Raw genomic sequence first — 23,216 nt, 5'->3', positions numbered from 1 at the left:
ACCACTACCCAATGGGTTGCTGGATTTGGATAGGTAGGATGCTTAGCCAATCATTCTTGTTTGCAATTCTATTACAGCACACAGATATATTCTAGAAAAGGGAGCTGAAAAGGAGATTAAAGGAAGATCAGTGGCTCTCAGGGAAGATAATTATTTCTAGCTCAAGACACCACATAGCTTACTGAAAAGCCATCTCTGAGGTTCCCAGTATGGGCAGTACCCTCTCTTTGTCTTCTCCTCCCATTCCCTTCCAATTAGTTTTTAATCCTCCAAAGCCACGCATTTGTACAGATTCCTAAAGCTCCTCTATAAGCAGCAGCAAGAGCTGTGCAGTGAAGGCACAGCTGGGGCTCTCTCATTCACCTGCAGAGCGCTGATCTCTTCAAAAGATCCCCCAAAGTGCTTTACTAATGTAACATGGAGGCTTTGTCTGCAGCTGAAATGTAGCCACCCCCAGGGTGAAACATCAACAGTCCACAATAGCTTTTTGGCTAGAAAGAACTGAAATTCCTACCTAGGGATTTGCTTGTGCGTTAATCCTGCAGTTGTGTTATTTGCAGCAAAATCTACCCTGCTACAGAAAAGCATATTCATTCCCTTTGACCAAGAGAAAAGCCGTAACAGTCTGAACCAAAGAAGAAACCACATGGAAACCAGACCCACATAGAAACTATATGGGATGTTTGGATGTGCATCATCAGGGACAGTGGAAGAGTTAACTCCCTTGTAGAAAAAAGAGAGGTCAGGCAGCCAGAATGAGAATGCTCCCAGCTGGAGCAAGAGAGGTTGTGCTGCCCAATAAGTACTGCTCATGGGGAGCACAGGTTATCTGGGGCTTTTTCTATCATCTTATAAAACCCTGACATTGACAGAAGTTCTGATGGCTTTCAGAAACTTGTTCTGTTGCCACACATGACAGAAGGCAGAGAGGAACTTCACTGGCAATTGCTGAGCAAGAGACGCTTTCACTAAGGGACCTCACAACTGCTCCTTTATTCAAAGACCACTTTCTTCCCTTTTCTGCAGTTTATTGGCAAGCCAAAGGGAGAATCAAATTGCTTCCCCATAAACCCATCACATGGGGATCCATTGTGGCATAGCTGCAACACTGAAAGGAGCTGTGAATTTAAACCCAAACTGACATAAAGGCATTGGTGCACCCAATTCTTCTTCCTCCGTGTAGCTGTACAAATCCCTTTAGATACCTTTTTTCCATGCATATCACCATGTAATGCTATAACCTCTTCTCCTTGTACTTACACTGTTCAAACACTAACCCTGAATGTTTAACCTAGCCAGAGCCTTAACCACACTAAGCCTCCTTCATGTTCCTTCCTTGCATGCCTTCTTTTCTGTAGGGACAAACAAATACTTTCTGTCCAATTGTCTCCCATCCAACCCTCAGTATATCAGAAGCCAGAGATACTATCCCTCCCCCCTCTGCTGTGTCAGCCTTCAGCCACCTTCCATCAATACATGACCAAAAATTCATGACCTGTCTCCATATCTACCTCTGGTGAAGACACCAGCAAACACCTCCTTGTTAGGTCAGTTTACACAGTGACCCCAGCAGAAATGTTTAGGTACCAGGTGTGATGTAAGCAGCTTGTGTCAGAGTGCCTTACTCACACACTCCCTCTTCTGAAGGTTCATCTCTTGGCTTAAACTAATCTAACTTCTTAAAAGAGAGAATTTACTTTCTGATTGCCTTACTTTTGGCAACAAGCCACATCTACAACCTAAAGAGCATGCACTTAAATGAAAATCATTACAAGGAAGAGCTTCATTTTACAGCTAGAATCATTGTGTTAGAAGACAAAAAAACTTGGGAGGACCATCCTGAGGAACCCCTAGTGTTTTTCCTCCTCCCTGATGAGGAATCCATTAACCTTTGAAGCAGCAGCGGGTTGTGCTTTGCCTATGTTTTCTTATGCCAAGATATATCTTCTTCCCAACCCAAAGATGCTGGTGTTTGAGGTTCCACAAACCATCACTTCTCTCACCTTCCTCATCCCCATGTCCAGAGTTATGCTGGGGCTCCGTGTCCTGGGGGTGAAGGGTCTTGTCTGGCTCTGGCAGATGAGAAATCCCATCAATGAGGTCCTCAACTCCATCCAGGATATCATTAGCACAGAGCTGAAAAGAACAAACACACCCACATGCTGCACAACAGAATCCAAGTTGTGGGAAGAGCCACCACTAAACAACTCACTTCTCCAGACAGATGGATTTGCAAGGTGGGTCTATCCACACAACAGTCATGACTAAGACTGCATTGTTCCTGTGACAAAGACAGGTCATCTTTCATTTTCCAGTACCCTCAATTCTGTCACCTCAGACAGCCTGGCCAAATCTCCCACTCACTTCAAAAGCCACTTAATTGACAGGGCCAGTCTAAGAAATAGAGGTTTACCTTTAGTCAAAACTAAAACTGATATTACTTCAAGTCCTTGAATTTGTTAAAACATGTTTAATTTTTTTAGATCAAATTCAATAGTAGCACACTTTCTGCATTTGATATTTACACTCCAGTAGGATCTAGAGACCCAGGTATATACATAGGGTCCTATTCTAGGTCCTCTATCAAAATGAGACTATAAAACCCTGGATTTGAAGTTCAGCACAAGAAAACTGGGAAGATGAAGGGAAAAGAAAGGATAACAGTGTGATGTAGCAAGTTACAGCATTGGTCACCAGCAACATGCCATCATGTGTGTAGTTTGATCCAGACAAAGATGAGGACAAAGAGTGGGAGCCAGTAGAGGAAAAATAAAGGCTCTAACATGAATGAACAATTGATTTAAAGACAGGAAAGAAATCAAATGTTCACAAATATATCAGGTAGGAGTAAAGGGTCATTTTTTATAGAGAAAGTTTGTTACAGACCTGCAGGACTCCTGCAGGATCTGTGCTGGGACACATGCTTCTCAACATATTCATTAAAAACCTGGAATAGGAGGTGAATAGTGACATGACCAGGTTTGCTGATGCTACCAAGTTTTTCAGGGCAGTAACAACAAGTGTGGCTGACGGCAAACAATCACAGAAGGACCTTACAAGAGCAACTGCATAAAAATGAAAGATGAACTTTGGCTCAGATAAATATAAAGCAACACACATCAGGAAAAATTTCAAGCTGAAAGTTGAAGCTGAGGGAATAAGATGTAGAAGCAAGACTAAGCTGATGATTTCATGGAATTAGGCCAAACAATTTACAAACTAAACTGAGTACTGAGAATTCTTTGGAAAGAACAAAGCTCAGATCCCCATCCCCAAAGGTATATACTAGAACTGAAAAAGGGTCGTGAAAGGCAAAAGGACAATCAAAGTTCTAGTACAAAGGATGGATTAAATCAAGACCTTTTGACTTGAAAAAGGATGCGGCTGAGAAGGATATGATGGAGGCCTACAGAATCATCAGTACCACAGAGAATATGGCTCCTTTCATCTTCAATGGAATGAAATTAGGTGGCAAAATAAACAAATGAGCTGGTTTTCCACATAACATGCAGAAAAGCCATGAACTCCTTGTTGTTTGATGTTTAAGGTGACAAAAATTTACACAGGTCCAAGAAAAAAAAAGACCAAATCTATGGAAGTGACATTCATCAAGCTCTATCAAATACAAAGATGCCAGGCTCAATGAGCCTCTAAGTTGCAAACAGCAGGAGGCTGACAGGGCATTTGAGAAAAAGGCACTTCTTGCCTGCCTCCTTCTTATCCCCTCCCAAGACATCAGCTGAAGATGTGACAGGGCCATGTGGCCCACTGTAGCCATATGAACCTCTGGTATGAGCCAGCACAGCTGTTCTAGTAATTGCATCAGAATCTTTAACTGTTGCAGATCCACATACTCATGCCATGCACCCCAGGCTTAGAGGCAATGGACACAAGGGGAGGTAGGGGAGGGCACAATTCCTATATTTACCTGTCACCTAAACCACCAAGAAATACAGTCTGGCAGCCATGGACATGCCATTTTAGAGGCAATCCAGGCAGTAACTGCCCTCCACCTTCTCCAAACAAACTTCTGCACTTAATGTTAGACAACAAAGCAGCCTTGCACAGCCACTGAAACTTTTGAGAAGCAGGCTCAAAAAGATCCATCACAGGTCTCCTTGGGGATGTTTTTGGGCTGGAGCTGAAGAGGAAAGTGAAGCAGCAGCTGGCTTCTGTGTCTGCAGCTCTATGATACCAGAGGAGTGACTGGAAGTGCAAGGAAGGGGAGGTGAATCCAGCCTGTAAGAAAAGTGTCTACGGTTCAAGAACCAGAGTGTTCACGTACCCTCTGCAACTGAGAGTCAATCCGCCACATGCGCAGGGTCTGATCCCGGGACCACGTAACCAGCTGGTAATCTTTAGAGCCTAAAGAGGACAGAAAAAATTAAGAGACTCCACCAGAAAACAGAGACTATCTCAGCCTTGTGTTCAGTGTAGACACATTCAAACAAGCCAGCAGGCACATCCAGTGGATAAGGCACTAAACTGAAAGGCACAGCACTTCCTTTTCGGCTTCAAATTGACCCAAGTACATTAGCCTTTGCGTCTCCTCACACCACAGTTACCACACCTCTAAACAGGCTGTGATGTACAAGCCAAAAGAACCAAGTACAAAGAATGTGACACAATTTCAGAATAAACAAGACCCACAACAATGCTTATTTAAATAGAAGAAATAGTATAGTAAAAATAAATGTTTCTCAACTATAACTGTAAAGTGAAAATATCTTTCAGTTCATCAAATCTTTTTCAAGAGTTAGATGTTTTAAAACATTTCTAAGCAATGAGAAGGTGGTTCTGCCCTTCCTCTTCTTGCTTCTGAAAGAGTTGACCACATACTATCTATCAACAGGGAGAGGTACACAGACCTATTTATGTCCATGTTTAGGTCTTGTGATACAGTTTTAAGTTTCCCTTGTCAAACAGCTGCTATGCTTAAGAATTTGCTGCTGCACAGCTGCTTCCTACACCCCTCTGCAGAGGCACAGGGGCTGTCTAAATACAGCACAACAGACTCTGTGGAAGGAAATTTGTGCTATCTTGGTTGTCTCCACACTGAAGCAGACTTGGAATGTTTGTGTGATTGATTGATGTTGCTTGAGACAAACAAGAAGTCCAAGCCTGAGTATGTATCTATTAAAGCAGCTAAAGCAGCTATTAAAGCAGCTAAGACAACCAACTGTAGCTCAAGCCTGCTTCAATGTTCATTCACAAACTATCTTAGCCTGTGTCTCCAGATCCTAGCACAGCTCTCCATTGCTCTCCTCTTTTTGAGAGAGGAAAATCAAGTCATGGAGAAGGAGGTGACTTAACTGAATGGCCCCAGCAGCTGGTGGGAAAGGCCTGGACCAGCACTTTCACACGGCACTGCAAAGCTGTAGCACAAGTGACACCAAAGCCAGGCATGCACATTCTGTCAGTGGCAGCTGAGGTGCTGGAAACAAAGCTGTGCTCTGTGTGGTTATGAAACCCCTGGTATGGAATCTCCTATTCTTAGCTGCTTACACTAGAAAATTTAGTCAGGACTGAACTCTTAACAGCAGACTCCCTATCCCACATTATTCCTCCCTTGTCTTGCAGCAGACAAATAAGGTGTGCTTGCTGGGTCTGTGGTCTGGGATATGCTGGAGGCTGCTGATCCAGGCCATGATAAGAGGGGTTAACTGGTTAGCCTGCAGCTCTGAGCAGGGAAAGAGTGCCTGCAGTCATGCACCTATCTAATAATTTGCACAATTTATTCTGAAAGATTCATTTAAAAAGAGACTCCCAGGAGAGTGGAAGCAATGAAAGTCACCAATGACCCACTCAGCATTTGGTAGATTTGCTTTGTTAGCATGGAAACGAGGCAGTGCTTCCGTAAGCACTGTCATAAAACCAGTACAGAACAGCTGTAGTTTGAGGGAGGCAGTGGGGGGCAGGAAGGTGGGCAGGAGCTACTTCAAGGAAAGGCAAGAGTCAAAAAGCAACAGCATTGCAATCAGGAGCCAGGTCTCCACACCCCTGGTTAGCTGACAGCCACAGTGTAGAGAAGACAGCACATTCAACCCTGAACTCACCTTCTTTCTGCTTCCTCCACTGAAACTCCAGCACCACATCATCATGTCCTACGAAAGTGTGGACAGGCGTGTTCAGGTCAAAGACATTCCAGAGGAGGAGACTGTTTTCCCGACGGAGCTGGGGGACCATCACTGTCACCAGTCCATTGCTGAAAGGCTTAGGGAGAAACACCCTTCCAGTTAGCCAAGGAGAGTTATGTTCCTATGCTGCTATTATTATACTCTCATTTTCCCCTATTCCCACCAACACAAATGCAAAGGTTTTAAATGAGCTCAGCACAAAACAGAACCAAGCCAAAACCTGGGAAGGTGCAAGGCAATTGCTGTGCAAAAACACTGTGTTTCAAGGAATAAGATGTAGTACACTGAGATACTCAATGCAGCTCACTTAAGATGAGTAACTTCTTTCTGCTGCTTCCTCCCTTTTCATCTGTGAGGCTGGAGGGATTTCACCACTGACTTTTCACTGGGAATCCTTACTGCAATCTGCCTGGAGCTGCAAAAACTGCTCAGTCCCAGCAGCTCCACGGTGCTCAGAGGAACATGGAAACAGCCCTACACCCCTCGCCGTTTGGACAGGGAAAGGGGATCAAGATTCAAGGCACAGCACTGGCTTCAGGCCATGTTCAGATCTTTGGGGATTATGACTGATATTAAGAGCCTTAGCTTCACTTGGGTGGGTGCTTGCTCACTCCTTCTCCTGAATGCCCCCATTGTGGATGCTGCTTTTCTACGCCTTATAGGCACCAAGAAGGATTTTTAGAATCAACTTAATAATGTCCACAAGTAGAATTGGTGAGAAACCCTATGGCAGTTGTTTATTTAATGTCTCTTTGTGCATTCTTTTCAGAGCACAAGTGGAACTGGTGGGAGTCTCTCACTGACCGTGTATCTTGCCTTCCAGACGGGAACCTGGCAGGGAAGGATACTGAGGTATTTCCGAGGCTGACGGTAATCCCAGAACTTGAAAAAAAAAAAAACAAACCAAGAGAAAGGCAAGCAAAGGCAGGAGTCAGCTGGCTATACTTTCAGGCTGTAGTTTTCCATGTGGCTTGCAGATAGAACAGACCAAACAGCATGCCAGGGTGCCCACAGCATCATTAGTAATCCCATTCATTAACAGCAGAGACGGCCCCAAAGGACAAATACTAAGCTATCAGCATCTGGCAGCATCCCTTAGAAAATGAGTGACTTGGGGTCATATTCACAGTGATCATAGCTTGAGTAATTAGAGCAGGGAGACAGGCAGCCTGCTTGGGCTTTCAGAGCTACAAGGTACTCTGCAGGCTGCCAGCCAACGTGCCAGTCCAGGCTGGAGGCAAGCCTACCCTGCTGTTACTGCTAATTTTCTAATGAAGAATCTAACCTTTTGCTTTGCTAGAATACACATCAATTGCATTTGCCTCAGAGCTAAGCTCAATGTGAATGAACTCCATTTGGCTGGCATACAAAGAACACTATTTCCCCCCAAGTAAGAGGCCCTGCACAGCAGTGCTTGCAGGCAGTCTCTTATTGATAATCCTGTTCAACATGAGTTTGGAAACTCCAAGGGCTGAAGTATGTCTCCCCTCAAATTGCTATAATCAGCCTGAGGCTGGCAACATGCACTTCTGGAAAAAGGCACTTCTGGCATGTGTGGTCTGTTCCTTTCTGGCAAGCAACAGGCAGAGACAGTTGTTTTCAGCTTCAATACTGCCCTAATCTCCACATATATGTGGCAAATGTATGTGCATCCATTCTTCAATGACATCTCTGCCTGTTCTGAAAGTGCAGTCCTGGCTCAACACACCAGGTGGCCAGAAACTAAACAATAAAGATCCAGATCTTGTCAACGGTAAAGCACTTCCCAAAACTTCAGCAGCAGCAGAAGGGGATCTGCCCCACCATCTTTCCTACTCCCTAGCAGGAACTGCAGAAACAACACTTACCCTGACAGAGTTGTCCTGGCTGGAAGTGGCCAGTGTATACTCATTGTCAGGATGCCAGTCCAGACCATGGATTTTGGAGAGATGAGCTGCCAAATACTCCACTGCAGTGCTGGGTTTCTGCAAGGAGAGACACTGTCCTTCTCAGCATAGGACACCTGAAATTTGGTCTTGTTCTTTGACATAAAAAGAGACTTTAACCAGAGCAAGACAGTTAGAACAACCACCCCTGCTGGGGAATGGCAAATAGCTCAGCAGAAGTAGCTGAAGAAAAAACCCTGTGAAGGTATGGCATATTCCAGTCACCAAGTGCAGCCCTAACCATACTTTATACTCAGTTCAACAGTTAAGTACTATGAGATCAAAAGGAAAATGGTAATGGCTACAGTCTCTGAAGAGGGAGGTTAACTACATACTCTCTTCAGGCTCTTGGACTCCCAATTCTCTCTAGTTTAAACTGACCCACAAGAGAGATCTGGGATAAAGCAGTACATTTCCTCAGTATTTATCTGTCACCAGAGGAATATGTACAGACTGCTCAAAAATCCCTCAGCTTACCCTTTTGTCCCATATTCGGACATCCCCATCGTGGCTTGTTGCTAAACAGTTGGCATTTTTCTTGTTCCATTTCACCTGGGAAGCTCCAGCTGCAGCAAAACAGAGCAGGCCAAAACAAGCAAATAAAGAGAAAATAGCACAGTAGTCCCACTGCCTGGGCCTAGAGCTCCTCTTAGCCCAGGAAAGGCAGTTCAGAGAAAGGACATCCCAGAAGCCAGCATGAAGGATGGCATGAAAATTATTAACTCCTGGTTCCTCAGTGTATCACTTGTATCCTCAGGACAGCAAAGTGTTCCAGTTGCAAGCCTAGAGATCTCTATCACATCTTCTAGCCAGGGGCTGTACCTGATTAGAATACTCATGTCCATTAGCTCAGATGGAAGAACTTCCTCCAGACCACAAATGTACGTTCATCACCTCCTTCCCAAATCCCCTCTCTTTTTATTCCAGTTACTTCTAGGTGCTTAGGGCCTGTTTCATCTCCTCGCCATCCCCCATACTATTAGCTGCTACACAGGCAACTAGTGCTATTGATCTATGATTAAAATACAGGTGTAGGAGAAGGCTGCAGTGCAGGTGACCTTGGGTGTGGCCAGCTGGAGGTGGACTCACTGGGTGGACCAGAAGGTCTATCTGTCAAAATATACCACAGAAGTCAGACACCAATGACAGTGTAAAGAAACTGGATGATGGTCCAGATATGACTTATATGTGGTATCATGAGGGACTCAGTCAAATCAGATGATGGGTGGTTATTTCTAATAGAAACAAAGCACAGCTTCAGTTAATGTGGATTGTTCAGGTATTGTAAGCATAATGCATCTGTTCATCCTTATTCTGCCAGTATTTTCAAACCTTTTGAGCTATCAGAAAGGTGAGATCCATGAGAAAGCTAAACAGATCTCAGCCTGCTGCTATTCCCCACCTCCACTACCCACCTCCTGCTGCATGGTGTGCAGATTCATCCTGACAACCCGGCAAAAAGCTATTCTGGGGGATAAAAAGCTGCAAATAGACTGCCAGTTGATTGATTTGATCCACTCACTGAAGGGTACACAAATGTCTGGACCAGCATTAAACAGCAGCAGGCACAGAAGGAAGGAAGGAAGCAAAGAAGCTTTCTGGGGAGCAGGCTGCTGGGCTGGCTCAGCCGTGAAACCTCACCCCAGACACCAGAACTGACCACTGCTTCTCTCTGACTCAGTAAGGTTTTTTGCATTTCTGTGACAGAGAGGTTTGCTGGCTGGGAGGAGAATGGGAGCTGCTGCAGATGTGTAGCTCAAGGAGATGTAAGCAGCAGAGCATGAGAGCTACACATTGTGAGGATTGCTCCAGTACTGGGGACAGTAACTCAGGGAAAGGACGTTTTGCTCATCATCCATGCCCAGTCCCAGCTCCAGCCAGTGAGGACAGACACACAGCACCTGCCAGCTGGTGGTATTGCAGGGGCTGGACACACACCTTGCCAGCAGCCAGGACAAGAGCCTTTCCAGAGAACGCACAGCCCAAAGACAGCACCTTGTGCGCTCCCTGCATGTTGCAGGTGCCCCAGGGAAGCAGATACAGCCAGCTACTATATCCAACCCTGAGTGAGTGAGGGGACAGGCTGGCACAGAGAGCTGCTTGGGGTATGGTTTAGTTCCTCATCTGATTCAATCAAACATAACAGGACGTGAGAAAATTACAGACAGGCAACCCAGGACAAGCAGTGCAGCAAGGTGGTTAAGCAGGGAGGAAGCTTCATGTGGCCATTCACTAATGTCAGGGCAGCAATTCCAAGTACCATAACTGCCCTCCATGACTGGGAACCTCAAGGGGCTCCACATTTCTTCTGAATTCTGCTTCTCTAACAGGAGTGAACTGGAGCCTCTCAGGCTGCTCCTACAGAATCACAACATGGTGACACTCCATGGGACAATCACACATGGTGGCACTCCTGCACTTTGCCAGGCCTGGCCTTGGAGCATGAAGGGAGGGAGGAATAATGGTAGGGGCATGCAACAATAATGCTGTTTAATGCCTACATCACACACATCAGACTTACCAACTGCAGAGAGTGAGACCGTGGGCTTCCTGGTGTCTCTGAAATACAATGTGGCCACTGTAAGTACACACAGCATAGTCCAGCCTTCCCAGCGAGCTCCCTGCTATTCCAGCACTAACGTTATTGCTGCCTTGGGACCTAAAGTACCTTCTGCTCACCAAAATACACCAGCATTAAATGCAATAAGGGTGAGCAACTGGAGGACAACAACCGTCCTGGAAGTATTCAAGGCCGGGCTGGATGGGTCTTGGAGCAACCTGGTCTACCGGAAGGTGTACCTGCACTTGGCAGAGGGATGGAACTAGATTTTTAAGGTCCATTCTAACCCAATCCATTCTACAATCCTGTCTTGTCAGCACACGCAGCAAGAAGTTTAGGACAGAGGATAGAGCTGGACTGGACTAGAGGGAGGAGAAACATACACAAAGTGTGGCATATTGCAACTGGGTAAGCAAGGAAACAGCGCTCACAAATTGTTGCTGTGGGAAGCACCAAAACAACCTTTCCAAGGAGGATTAAAGGAACAAACAGAGCTCTGGAAGCACTCAACAAAAGCCACTTGGATGTATTTGTGAAGCCTTTGCAGATCCTGATTCAAAGCAGATGGATTAGTTACTACACAGCAAAAACTTCATGTCTAGCATATAATAACAAAATTAGTAGAAAATCAGCCCAGCTGTGTGCAGACTAAATTCTGTCTGTCTACAAACCAAATTCTGCAGCGGCAGAAACCAGTGTGGCACCATGACATCTCCTAGCAGCCAGGGCATAGATCAAGGCAATAATTTACTTCCTTGCTCCTCAGGATTTCACCTGCTCTTTCATGAAAAGTGACAGTGAAAATAAGGAATATCCTCTTCAGCTTTTTCTGTTTGCTGAAAAGCAGAACATTTTCTGGAATGGACTGCACCTCTCCCTCCAAGAATTTCTGCCTAATCAAAAAGTTATATTGTATGAAAAATTAAGTGGGGAATTTCCAGCTGCCCTTACTGCAGGGCTACCTCCTTAGGGTATCATTAGAGACAGTCACTTCAGCAGGATGTTAATTTGCTGGAGGCCAGCAGCACCAGCACCTCAGTGCCACAGCAAGCTCAGAGCCTTTCCCAGCACAAATGGGATGTAGAGGCTTTCAGAGACTGCCTAAGGAAGCAGTTCTGGGCAAGTGATACAGGCAGACACAAAACAATGGAAGGGCACAATAGAGTTAAAGGAGGAGTTCTGATAACAACCTTCAGACATCTCTATTTTTTCTTCTTGGCATTAAGATAGTATCACAGGAAAACAACCGGCAGTTATTGTATCTCTATGTCTTTTAATTACACATTAATAATACATTGTCATTCTCAAGCACCATTTAAGCAAGGATCTAAGTGCTTGTTCATAGGAACTAAGCAAGCCTCCGGGTAGCCTGGTGCAGTGGGGTTATATAATTATCCTCCTATTATAACTGAGCAAGGGAGGCAGAGAGGAACAATGTGATTTGCTGGGGGGTCATAAAGAGCTGTACAGCTAGCAAGAGAACCCAGCAGTCCCAGTACCAGCTCCTTGCTTCTCAGGTGTAAAATCTGCAGCTTAAATTTGGACGTATAGTTGGAAATATCTGCTACCCTGAAAATACTCATAGCAGAAAGCAACACCAGGAAGCAAGGAAAAGTACAAACAGGAAAACCTTCCTGAATACCATTGTCAGTCTTCCCACCGCTGAGAGAGAACCAGCAACAATAAACAAATTTAGTAGAAAATGGCTATAGGATCATGAAATGGTGCTCATTAACCACAGCAGGTTGAGGAGCAACCTTGGGCTCCAGGAAAAGCCCCCAGTGAAATATCTGAAGTGGGCAGGGAGTGAAGCCAGACAGTTAAATCTTAACTGTACCACTCTACTACCCATCACTGACTTGGAACTAGCCTGAAAATAGGGGAGCAGAAGTCATCTTGGAGACAATGGGAAATAGCTGAAGGCCCTGGAAGCACAGCTAAAGAGCAGCAGCCATCAGGGCAGGCTTTGCCCTGCAAGCTGATAATTACAGAAAAGAGCCCTAGTGATTTCCCTAAAATGCAGAAACATACTGATTCTTACTTGATGTCCCAGATATAGATGTATGTGTCCACAGAACTGGTGACCAGTAGGTCTGGCTCAAACACTGCCCAGTCCAGGTCACTGCAAATGCAAAATCATAGATGAGTAAAGAAAAGCACACAGATGTTGCATCAACTTTTCACAAGCTGCCAGTACATTCTCCAACAAATTCACAGCAACTCCATGACATCTACTGAAACTTTTAAAGTAAAAAGCAAGATCTTAATAATTTCTCTAAGTAAATTCCAAGAAGCAATGAAATGCTTCTAAGTAAATTCCAGTGAAGCATCCTCCTAGTCCTGAACTTTACAGCTACTGTGTTTGTGCTCTTTCCCCTCCAGGCAAAGGGACACTGTCTCAAAGAGTTTTCAGTAACCACATATCCTTGGCATCAACCCCTCACTCTGGGATGCCTCCCTGTTGGGAACACCAAGTGCATCTGGGACATAAACAGCCTCCAGTCAGCCCAAACAACTGTCGTTTCAAGGGCTGCAAATACTTCCCACAGTCAGGAGCTTGAGTAAAAGCAGTCCCTCAACTGCATTTCCAACCCAGCATTGAAATGCGACCTTAAAACAAGAGGCAAAAATCTCCCCTGCACCACTGTAACATTCTCTAAACTCGGTCTTTGGGATTACCTGCCTTAATTAAGCTGCTATCACACAGAAACACATCTGGGATTCAATTTAATAAACATGCTGTTTCCCAGATGATGGCTTTACAAGGACAGCAGTCTAAGGCAATGACATTCGAGACATCAAGGGCTAAGTTGATAAATTGGGGGAGCCACGAGAGGGTGACCCACTTCACACACGACATCATCACCAAATGGGAAGGCAGTCCAGTCCAGAGAAGTGAGTAAAAACAGACTCAGAGCAGAGCCTGAGTGGGGCTAGGACCAAAACATTCAGCTTCTATGAAACAATGCATTATTTTCTACTCAGCAGACCACAGCATTGTTTGTTCTTCACCTGATCACACGTGTGTGTCCTTGCAGAGATGTGCAAACTTCCCCATTACCTTCCTTCCACTTATACAGGTCAACGCGCTGATTGCTCTGCAATTAGATGGAAGAAAGGAGAGACAGTCTCAGGCCAACAAGGCAGGATACAGATCTGTGTGTTAGGACCAGGTTCCCTTCACTTTGAACAGCCTCAGTTAACAATGAGTCATGCTGTGATTAGCTAAGTCCTTGCCCAAAGCAGGAGAGCAAAGATGAAATACAGGCTGCAAGGACTTTCAAAAGCTTACACTTTAATTACACCCACTTAAAACTTGAGATAAACTAGAAAGGGACAAAAAAATCCCACATTGCAAAATCTTTCAATGAAATTATGTTCTCAGGGTCTTTATTTCCTAACAACATGCTGTAACTGCAGGCAACAGGCAGACAAATTCTCTCTGCAGGAATACCCTGCCAGTCTGTTAGACTCACAAGTGGAGGTTTTGGTGAGGGGGATGATGGATTACCACTGGTCGTCCTCAGCTCTCTCTCAGTTCCCTTCTGGGATAATCAGGGCCATTGCCAAACACAAACAATACAGTCTAATGGCTTCAAGGACACCTCCTCAAGGGTATTCCCCCAGTCCTTGCCAGCCCAGGAGAAAAGCTTTAAGTGTTTATCACTAGCTGTAGAAAACAATGGCAAACCAGTATCAATGACAACATTACTCAGGGTTCCTTCACTCATTCCAGGAATAAATCATTGCCCAAATGCAGCCACATGCAAAGTTACTTGAAACTAGTTATTGTGCTGTAAATTCATGTTCTGTCTCAATCAAGGTTCACTTCAGGCCAGGCCAAGTCTAATCTTTCTGGGGCTGGAATTGCTTTTGTGGGTGCATGCAGAGTGCCAAGCACAGTGGATCATGACTGGAAATTCATGCAGATATTGCAAAACCTGAAAGAACATGACCTTAAAATGTTATTTTCATTAGCCCCTTGTTTTCAGACTTTTAGGTAGATGAGGAAAAAGATAAGAGACTTCATAGAAACACACAGTTGTTGAGGTTGGAAAAGACCTCTAAAAGCACTGAGTCCAACTGTTACATTACAATTTTTGTGGCAGTTTTTTTTTTTTTTTTTTTTGTGGTGGTGGATTTTCTTCCTATCCCAAAGCTGCTTCATGTGAATTTCAACTTGCAGATAGATAAAATATTAGAGCTTTCTTTGAAATGAAAGGTCTCATCCCAGCTCAGCAATGATATATGACATTTCTCTAATTGCTCACAGCAGGGCTGCACAAGAGCTTAGGGCAAGTAAAAACTCTTTGCATGTTTCCCATTGACAGAAGTATTTAAGGGGTAGAGTGAAATTACCCAATGGGATTTACCCAGGACTCCAGAGACAAGACACAAAATAATGATCACCAGAGAGATTGCTCCTCCCAACAGGAGCATTTTCTAAAAAACTGTGATTTTCATTAAGTATCAGTATTCACTTCCAACAATTTCATCACCCTCTTGTTCAAGAATCTGTGGCCACACAAAAGAAAAAACAAGGATCTAGGATTGAAAACAACACCATTTCTGAAACAATGCTTAGGAGTCCCCAAAAACATGCTTGAGCCAGAGGGCAGATACAGGCAAGCACAGCAAAAGAACTTGCTCCAGCTCTTCTGGAAAGAAGCTAAACGCAAGGACAGATTCCTCTCTGCCTGTACCACTTCCAATTAACAGATGATGCTGCTGGCAAACAGGATGGCAGCCTTTTACATCCCTTTTCTTTCCACAGGGATGCAGAAGGATAAGACCCTTGGGCTGTTTACAAAACAGTGAAATGGCTTGAAAGGTGGTATTTCTGACCCAAACTGAAAAAGCTGCCTGATCTCATCTTAGGGATTCCTCAACCAGTGTGTGTCAGTAACTATGTTCAGATCCCCAGAGCATCATTGTATCTTCATTTATAAATAGAAGCAGCAAGGTTTGATGCCAGCTACACCGGGTTTCAGTCTGGAACAAGATGGGTTCCTGTATCCACTCAGAGCAGCAAGAAGCAGGAGTGCTCAGATGGGCGAGATGGGCACAGCTCCCCTTTGCAGCAGGGTCCTGCTCAGATCAGCATGAACTCATCACTGGATATTGTCTTCAGAGTGTGTTTGAAAGGAGGCTTTCCTGCTCCACTTGTGGCCTGCTCTGTGCATTTCCTTACTTGGTTTTGGTTTCTACAGACCCTACCCAGAAGTGGCACTGAAGGACAACTTTTTGCCAGTTTTACTAACTCTCTGCTCAGAAGCAGACTGCTGCTGAAGGCACCCTTAAGACATCAGTCGTGCCAGAGCTGGAAAGAGGCTGGGGAATGCTCCCAGCTGACAGCACCAGTCCACTTTTAAAACTGCCTTTAATTAAAAACATAGCAAATCCAGGAAGCAAAAGGAACAAAAATCCTAAGAAATCACCTTCAACTAGGTGTTTTCTCAAAAGAACAGATGGAGAGATTTCTCCATCCCTAGCTATTCCAGGACTCTCAGGCTATACAAGCAGACAACACAGCAGAAAAGGCAGCTCACTCTGGAAACAGTCTGCACCTGGCTGGTGCCAGTTGCCACAGTGCTGTGGGTGATAGCAGAGCTCAGGCCCTGGGTGAACAAGCTGCAGAGCATGACAGACCAAGTACAGAGCAGAGCTGAAAACTGCACTCGGTCTCACACAGCCATTACTGCTTCTTCAGCCCAACCCACTGCCTCATGGAACTCCTCACTGATACAGTCCACACCCAGCTGCAAACCCCAAGCTACAAGCCAGTATTGACCTGTGCTATTTACAGACTGCCTGGTGCACCACAGCCGAGCAGCAAGGTAGGGAGGTGAAAACAAAACAGCACAGAGCAAGAAATTCAAGAAGTGCACAAATCTCAAACTAGAAATCAGAAAGAGAGCAGTTCCCTCCAGAAAAGAACCACGTGGATGCTTGATTTATTTGGCAAAGTGTTTTGTAAATGACAAGCAAGCAAAACTAGATTCAACCCTGACTGGCCAATAAGTGAGAGCCATCCAGCAGAACACCTTGCTGGCAGTAAATCAGAGTTAGGCCTTGATCTTGCAATGTGACTTGCAGAAGCAAGTCTGTGCCAGCTCCACACAGCCTTCCAGCTCTGCAGAGGCTCACCCATGAAAGAAAGACCAGGGAAGACGATGAGTTACAGCTTTTAAACGAGTGAACTTACCGAAGCTGCGAAGTAGTAGGCGTAGCTGTCGTGGGGGTTCCACTGCACCGCCCCAATGTCCCACTTGCTCTGCCGGGAGATCTTCCGGTGACCCTCGTTTGGTGCATCCAGGTTGACGATGTAGAGGAAACGGCGGCTGCAAGACACAAGACACAAAAGGGGCTGAGTCTCACAGGACTGATCTCAAAACCCCAAGCTCACATGGAGCTCACAGCCTTGTGTCTAGAGGCACAAGAACCAAAAGGGAAGCATTTCATGAGACAAGTGAAAACACTATTCCTGAAAATCCTACATTTCACTACATACTTCAAGCTTTACTTAAAAAAAACCCCACAACCCCCCAACAAAGACAAGACACACTTGAAAGTAAACAGGATCTGCAAATGTTATAGATAACTTACACCACAGAAAAACCCAGATAACTTGCATACCAAAGGAAGTGCTGGAAAATGGTTCAAACACATTCAAATAGGCTTTGCAGGCCTAACGCTGCAGCAGCAGAGCCTAAGTGGCACATGCCTGGGAGTGAAATGCAACAGCTTCAGCCTGGATAGGTTGCTCTGAGCAAGAGTTAATGAGCCTTGACAAAGATGATTCTACGTGGGTGCTTCTTTCCACACCAGTCTGAGGACTTGGTTCCACCAACAGTACAAAAACACCTGCAAAGAGCTTATGCTCAGCTGCAGCAGCTTGTTAACGTGGGTGGACACAGTCCTGCATGGATTTGGTTCCATTACTTACCTGAGCTAACTCTATTTGCAGCAGAAATAATTCTGCGTGATGGCAAATTGTGAGCCAGCTGAACCCTATGGAGGACCAGCATCAAAACATAATGAATCTTACATAATTACCCACATGAGGATCACCTCTCAGCTGCAAAGTGACCATACAGCTGCTCTGAGCACTGGCCATTCCACCTGTTATTCCTGTACAGCACTGCCAGACTAAGGGTTTGCATGGAAGCGAGCACCGCTTCGACCTGTACCAAAGGATTCGGTTCCTTGAAGGCTGACCAAAGATCAGCTATACTCACAAGATTCTGAAATGAACACCCTAAAATTGGTGTGTCAATTGTGTCACTGACAGGGGGACAGGAATAGCTGTTAGTACTGAAAAGCACAAGCTGGAAAGGCACTGCTAAGCTGGTTGAAGACTTGCTCTGGAGGTGGATACGTAAGACCAAGCTCTCCCAGAAACTTGGGCAACTTGGAAGTCCGTGGCACCTACTGTGTTTGTAAGTATCATCCCACACTGAAGCAGCAGAGAAGCAGGTCAGAGAGCCCCATGGGAATATTTGAGACAAATTTTGTTAGGAAATAATCTAATCTGTATTTCAAGACAATCCAAATAGTACTTCATGATGCTCCATCTCCCATATGGGGATTTGGGAAGGAATTTGCCAGGAAAGCCACACCAGTATTTTATCATGCTCTTGTTGCTGTCTCTCCAATCTGTATCCCATTGGGAACATGACCCAGAATCAGTTTCATTAAGCCTTGAACAGAATTCAGCTGCACCTTTCTGAAACAATCCATCAACCCTCCAGCTGAGGTCAGCCTGAAGGTTTCTGGTCTGGCTTGTGGAAATGACTGTCACACTTCCAACGGGGACTGTCACACTCACCCTGAGAGCACAGCGCGCTGTCCCAGGCAATCCACTGACATTGCAGTCGCCTGTTAAAGAGAAACACAGAACAAAATTAAATAATACCTGTCAGATCAGCTGCTCACTCAAACATATGGCTCTAGGGAGGAGTTCAGGAAAGTAACATCCCCTTAAAGCAGCACAGAGGGGCAACGGGTGTGGTGGTTGATTCTGGGATGCAGGACAGCACACAGAAACATCTCTGTTAGCATAAACTGAAAACAAAACCTGGCAGACAACATTATGAGCACTAAGACTCCCTTCTCCCTGCCATGGCAATCATAGCTGCAGCCTTTCAATCAGCAATCTCTAATAATCTGTATTAATCAGCCTCTGCTCCTGCTCAGGAACTTTCTCAGTCTCTTTCATTGCAGGGACAGATTTCATTATATATATACTGGGAGATAGAAGTGCAACCATTTGTGTATGGCTGGTTTCCAAAAATTAAAAATGAGAGATGGCCAAGAGGCATCAGAATTTACTTGGCATTGCTTGTAAAGAAGGCTATGAGGTAACTTAAAGGCCATTAGGGAAAAAAAAAAATTTAAAAAGGACTGTTTGGATATTGTCTCCCCCTCCTTCTGTGCAGAATGAACTGGCTGATCATCTTGTTTAAATGCCAAGAGAATAGAGGAAGATTTTACTTGGAAAGCCGAACAGTTCAGCCCATAAACACAGATATGACTTCAATAGAGTTTTGAGCATTCACAGTACAAAAATCAGAATATGCCCCACATTCTTCACACTAACTGCTGTCATCTTCAAAGCCACCTCTCTGAAGGCTCAGGATGTATCTTCTGCTGCTGTTCAGGATTTTAAGTGCTCTCAGCATGGATGTTACAAGACTTCAGGATGTCCCACAGTTACTACTTACAAGCATCACAAAAACCTGACAGACAACACAGAAATACCACTCCATTTCAGTCAGACCTGACAGATCCATCACAAATTCTGAGCTTTTTCAGCCAGGGCCAATGCCTTCCTTGCAAATACCCCAAGTGAGGGAAAAACAGCATCACCATTCTTCTCTAGAGACCATATGGCAAACAGCTACTGCTGCCTGCAGAGTTTCTGCAGGAGCTCATGGTAAACCAAACCCCATTTCTCCACTTTTACTGTTCCAGGAACAACTCCATTTCATTACTTTTTCCTAGGCAGCAAATCCAATCTTCTGGCAAGGTTTCCCTAGTCCAATGCTGTAAATAAACAGCTAGTTTTAAGATCTCTAAATTATAAATAAACAATTCCAGCTTTCTAGACTCCACAGCAACTTGCAAAACACAGAACAAAACCTGCAAAAAGTAGGTTACTGAATCTATATAAAAAACCAAAAAACAACTAACCAAACAAAACAAATCAACAGAAGAAAGAACTTTTCCCAGATGGTACACATTTTTCTTCTGAGAAATTAAAATGAAGATCACTAAAGCCACTACAGTAATCAGAGCTTTTTCATGTGATGAAGAGCTAGTCAGGAGACATATTTCATACAGTTGGAGCCATCTTTCTCAAGACAGAAAAAAAAAAAAAAGATTGATAATTTCATATACAAGTTAATTTTTTCTAGTGTTGACACCAGGATCTCCTAAGTCCTTACAAATTGTTTTCAATAATGAACACTGGTGAACTGTTTTTTTCCAGGCACCAAGCATCATAAAATGTAATGAAGAATCAGAATGATGTAAAAAGTTTCACATGTCAGGCTGCTACTCTGATGGGTCACAAATTAAGTTGTTTTACAGCAACAAACAATTCCCTATGATACAAGAGCCTTATCTAGGCACAGGAAAAAAAAAACCCAAACAGCTGTCATTTAACGTGCTTGGTATAGTGACATGTCAGTCTTCACAGCACAACTTTCCAGAAGGGGAGAGTTGAAACTGAACAAATGAACCTGAAAGCAGTTTTTATCCTAAAACAACACTGTGGATAGCTAGAACTGCTGCTCATGAATAACAATGACATGAGTAAGCACAGCAGGAGCACTGCACATTTGAGAACCTGCTCTGAACCCACAGTCCAGGCAGCATCTTCTCAGACTTCAAGCATCTACTTTGGCATTTTGCTTGATTTCTGCTAGGCAAGCCAAGGAAAACTCCTTTTCATGTCTGAACTTTCATTAGTTTTCAAATTAGCTTCATTCTCTCCTGAGAATGAGAGGCAACACACCAACCCAATTTGACATGGCTATGGTGTTTTTCAAGAGCTGCAAACTCTTAACAAGCAATACCAATTCCCTGCATACCCAACATCCCATCCACACACTGAATTGGTACAAATGGTTCCATTTCTGCACTGGGTGAGTTTTGCTCTCCTTTTGATAGTGCCAACAGCCCAAGAAGAGCCTGTGGGTCCTGTTTAAATCAATACACAGAGCGCCACCTCTGTCAGCTTGTACAGAAAAATGACACTTGTAGGTAACACAGGCCCCAAGACACACAGTGATTTTCTGATGTGCTACAGGTTGGGTGCTGTAGCTTTCTCATGACACACTCCAGCATGGTGAACAAAGACAGCTGCAGTGCTTGCAGAGATGTACTGGCTATAAATGTAACAGCTGCCCACTCTTTGATTCTTGTTTCCATTTAGGTTGTTTTTAGGGTAGGGATTTTGGAGATAGTGTGGCCTACATGCAGAGCTCAAGACTGGTACTGCTGGTACTGGATGATTTCAGCCAAGGTGCTCCAATTTCTCAAGCTCAGGTTTCCCACCTGCAAAAATGTTCCTGCAGACTCCTAAAAAAAAAGCTCAAACACAAATCTATAAACCAGTTTAGCCTGAAGCAGCAGTCTGGCAGCCCCAGCCAAAGCAGTTCTCCGGTTTCACATGGGACAGCAGGCAGGTCAGAAGAGCTCCAGGAAGATCACACCAGAGTAAAGCAAAGTGACTGAAACCCCCAAGTTTACCCTCTGCCAAGGTTTGTGCCAGTGCAGGAATGACACTGAAACCAACTGCTGCAGCACGGGGTGGCAACACCTGTCCCTTCTGCTCCCACACAGCAGACATTATGAGTAAGCAATAAAGTCATGAGGCCTCCTATCTCCTGAGCCAGATGCAACATGAATCTGTGATGTAGGAAGATGTACCCTCGTATCTCATTACTGGGTTCCTGAGGACAAATCCTCAGTAGCAGACGAGGCTGCTTTAAAGCTTCTGGGAGGAAAACTAATGCAATGCTCTTGAGGTACAAAAGTGAAAAGCTTTGTGAGCTTACAGAGGGTAAGCTGGATGCAGAACACAGGATTCAAAGCTTCTGTTTGTAATGGTGAATACAGAGCCCTTACTGCTCCAGCACAAGAAGACAAATGAGACAAGACAGCTTTCAGACCTGTTTTTTTAAAATCTTTTTGGGTTTCCTGCTGAAGTATCTCATAGTTCCCCACTGTATCTAGCTTTCTTAAGTTATTGCCAACACCTTAAAAATCCCCACATTTCTTAGAACAGAATCCTAGAATGGCTTGGGTTGGAAGGGACATTAAAGACCATTTTGTTCCAAACCCCTGTCATGGACAGGGACTTCACTAGGTTGCTTCAAGCCCTGTCCAGCCTAGCCATGAACACTTCCAAGGATGTAAGAACAACTTCTACAACAGCATGTGAGCAAACAAACTCTGAGCGGAGCTCTACTATCACCATCAGCTTCAAAAACAAAAGCTGACCTTTTTGCTATTTCCAAAAAAAAAAAAAAAAAAAGCAAGCCACTTTTTATTTTAATCAAGGAACACTCAGCAATTTATTGGTCAGTGAGACAGTAGCTGTAACAGCCTCCGTGAAAAGTGACAGAGCCATAGAACGGTTTGGGTTGGAAGAGACCTTAAAGCTCCTCTCATTGGAACCCCCTGCCATACGCAGGGAGCTTTCACTAGACCAGGTTGCTCAGGGCCCCATCCACGCTGGCCTTGAGCTCCTCCAGCAAAAGGAAATTAGGAAAGACGTGTGGGAAGTGGCAATATCGTATGTTAGGCCTGGAAATGTATTTTAAAAAAATTACAAAATCTAATTAAGATTAGCACTTAAGTGCCCCGTGAATTAAGGCGTTATCTCCGCGCAAACGACTCCAGACCGCCTCAGCCCCGGCCATCGCCGCCGAAAGGCCCCGCGGGGCCGCCGAGCCCTCCCGGGCCGGGACCTCCCCCCGCTCCGCTCGTCACGGGCCGGCAGGGGGCTGCCCCCGCGGCGCGGTGATGCGGCAGCCCCCGGGCCCCCCGACCTGGGCGTCGCGGAACTCCACCACCACATTCTCGCTGCTCCAGCGCGCCGCCATCTTGGGCCGCCTCGGCGGAGCCTGCGCCGCGCCTGCGCACCGCGGAGCGCCGTGCGGGGACTGCTGGGAGGTGTAGTCCCGCCGCTCACCACCCCCCTACCGCCCCCGGCCCGGTGAACGGGGGCAGCGAGTCCCGTGGAGCCGGTGGGGGTCCCACGGCCCGAGGAGGGGTCCCCGTGCGGGCCCGGCCTCTCCGGAGGGGTTCTGGCCGCAGAGGCCCGGGGGTGGTCTCAGCCCCGCTACAGAGCAAGATGTGTGCGTGGCGTGGGTCGAGAGTTGTGTTCCGCGGGGCAGCGCCCGCTCGTCGGTGCGGTGGCGGCTCCGCGTCCCGCGGCGGCGGCGAGCGCAGCGCCGGGCGGCGGCGGTGCAGGGGTTAAGGGCGGCGGGCCGGGGGGGGCCGGGGGCGGGAGCATGCGTGCTGCCGGCCGCTATTGTCTCCGGCGCGGCGCCCAGCACCAGGCGGCGGCCGCAGCGAGGCCGT

At 45.6% G+C, this 23,216-nt stretch overlaps 1 protein-coding gene across 3 annotated transcripts in view; it reads right to left on the bottom strand.

Annotated features, from left to right (window-relative positions):
• WDR59 (WD repeat domain 59) overlaps positions 1–23,107 on the bottom strand; it is a 49,354-nt gene extending 26,247 nt beyond the window's left edge. For all 3 annotated transcript variants that reach the window (XM_053987014.1, XM_053987015.1, XM_053987017.1), the window contains exons 1-12: positions 22,682–23,107; positions 18,451–18,500; positions 16,828–16,963; positions 13,635–13,720; positions 12,664–12,744; positions 10,584–10,621; positions 8,540–8,628; positions 7,985–8,101; positions 6,942–7,019; positions 6,057–6,213; positions 4,286–4,365; positions 2,004–2,136 (exon numbers count right to left, since the gene is read on the bottom strand). In XM_053987014.1, coding sequence (XP_053842989.1) covers positions 2,004–2,136; positions 4,286–4,365; positions 6,057–6,213; positions 6,942–7,019; positions 7,985–8,101; positions 8,540–8,628; positions 10,584–10,621; positions 12,664–12,744; positions 13,635–13,720; positions 16,828–16,963; positions 18,451–18,500; positions 22,682–22,735 — 1,099 coding nt within the window. In that variant the 5' untranslated portion in view covers positions 22,736–23,107. The remainder of the gene's footprint in view (positions 1–2,003; positions 2,137–4,285; positions 4,366–6,056; positions 6,214–6,941; positions 7,020–7,984; positions 8,102–8,539; positions 8,629–10,583; positions 10,622–12,663; positions 12,745–13,634; positions 13,721–16,827; positions 16,964–18,450; positions 18,501–22,681) is intronic.
• Between the last annotated feature and the right edge of the window lie 109 nt (positions 23,108–23,216).

Source organism: Vidua macroura, chromosome 11, assembly GCF_024509145.1.
Source record: "Vidua macroura isolate BioBank_ID:100142 chromosome 11, ASM2450914v1, whole genome shotgun sequence".
In the NCBI taxonomy this organism is placed as follows: Eukaryota; Metazoa; Chordata; class Aves; order Passeriformes; family Viduidae; genus Vidua; species Vidua macroura.
This window is presented reverse-complemented; position numbering and strand designations above follow the sequence as displayed.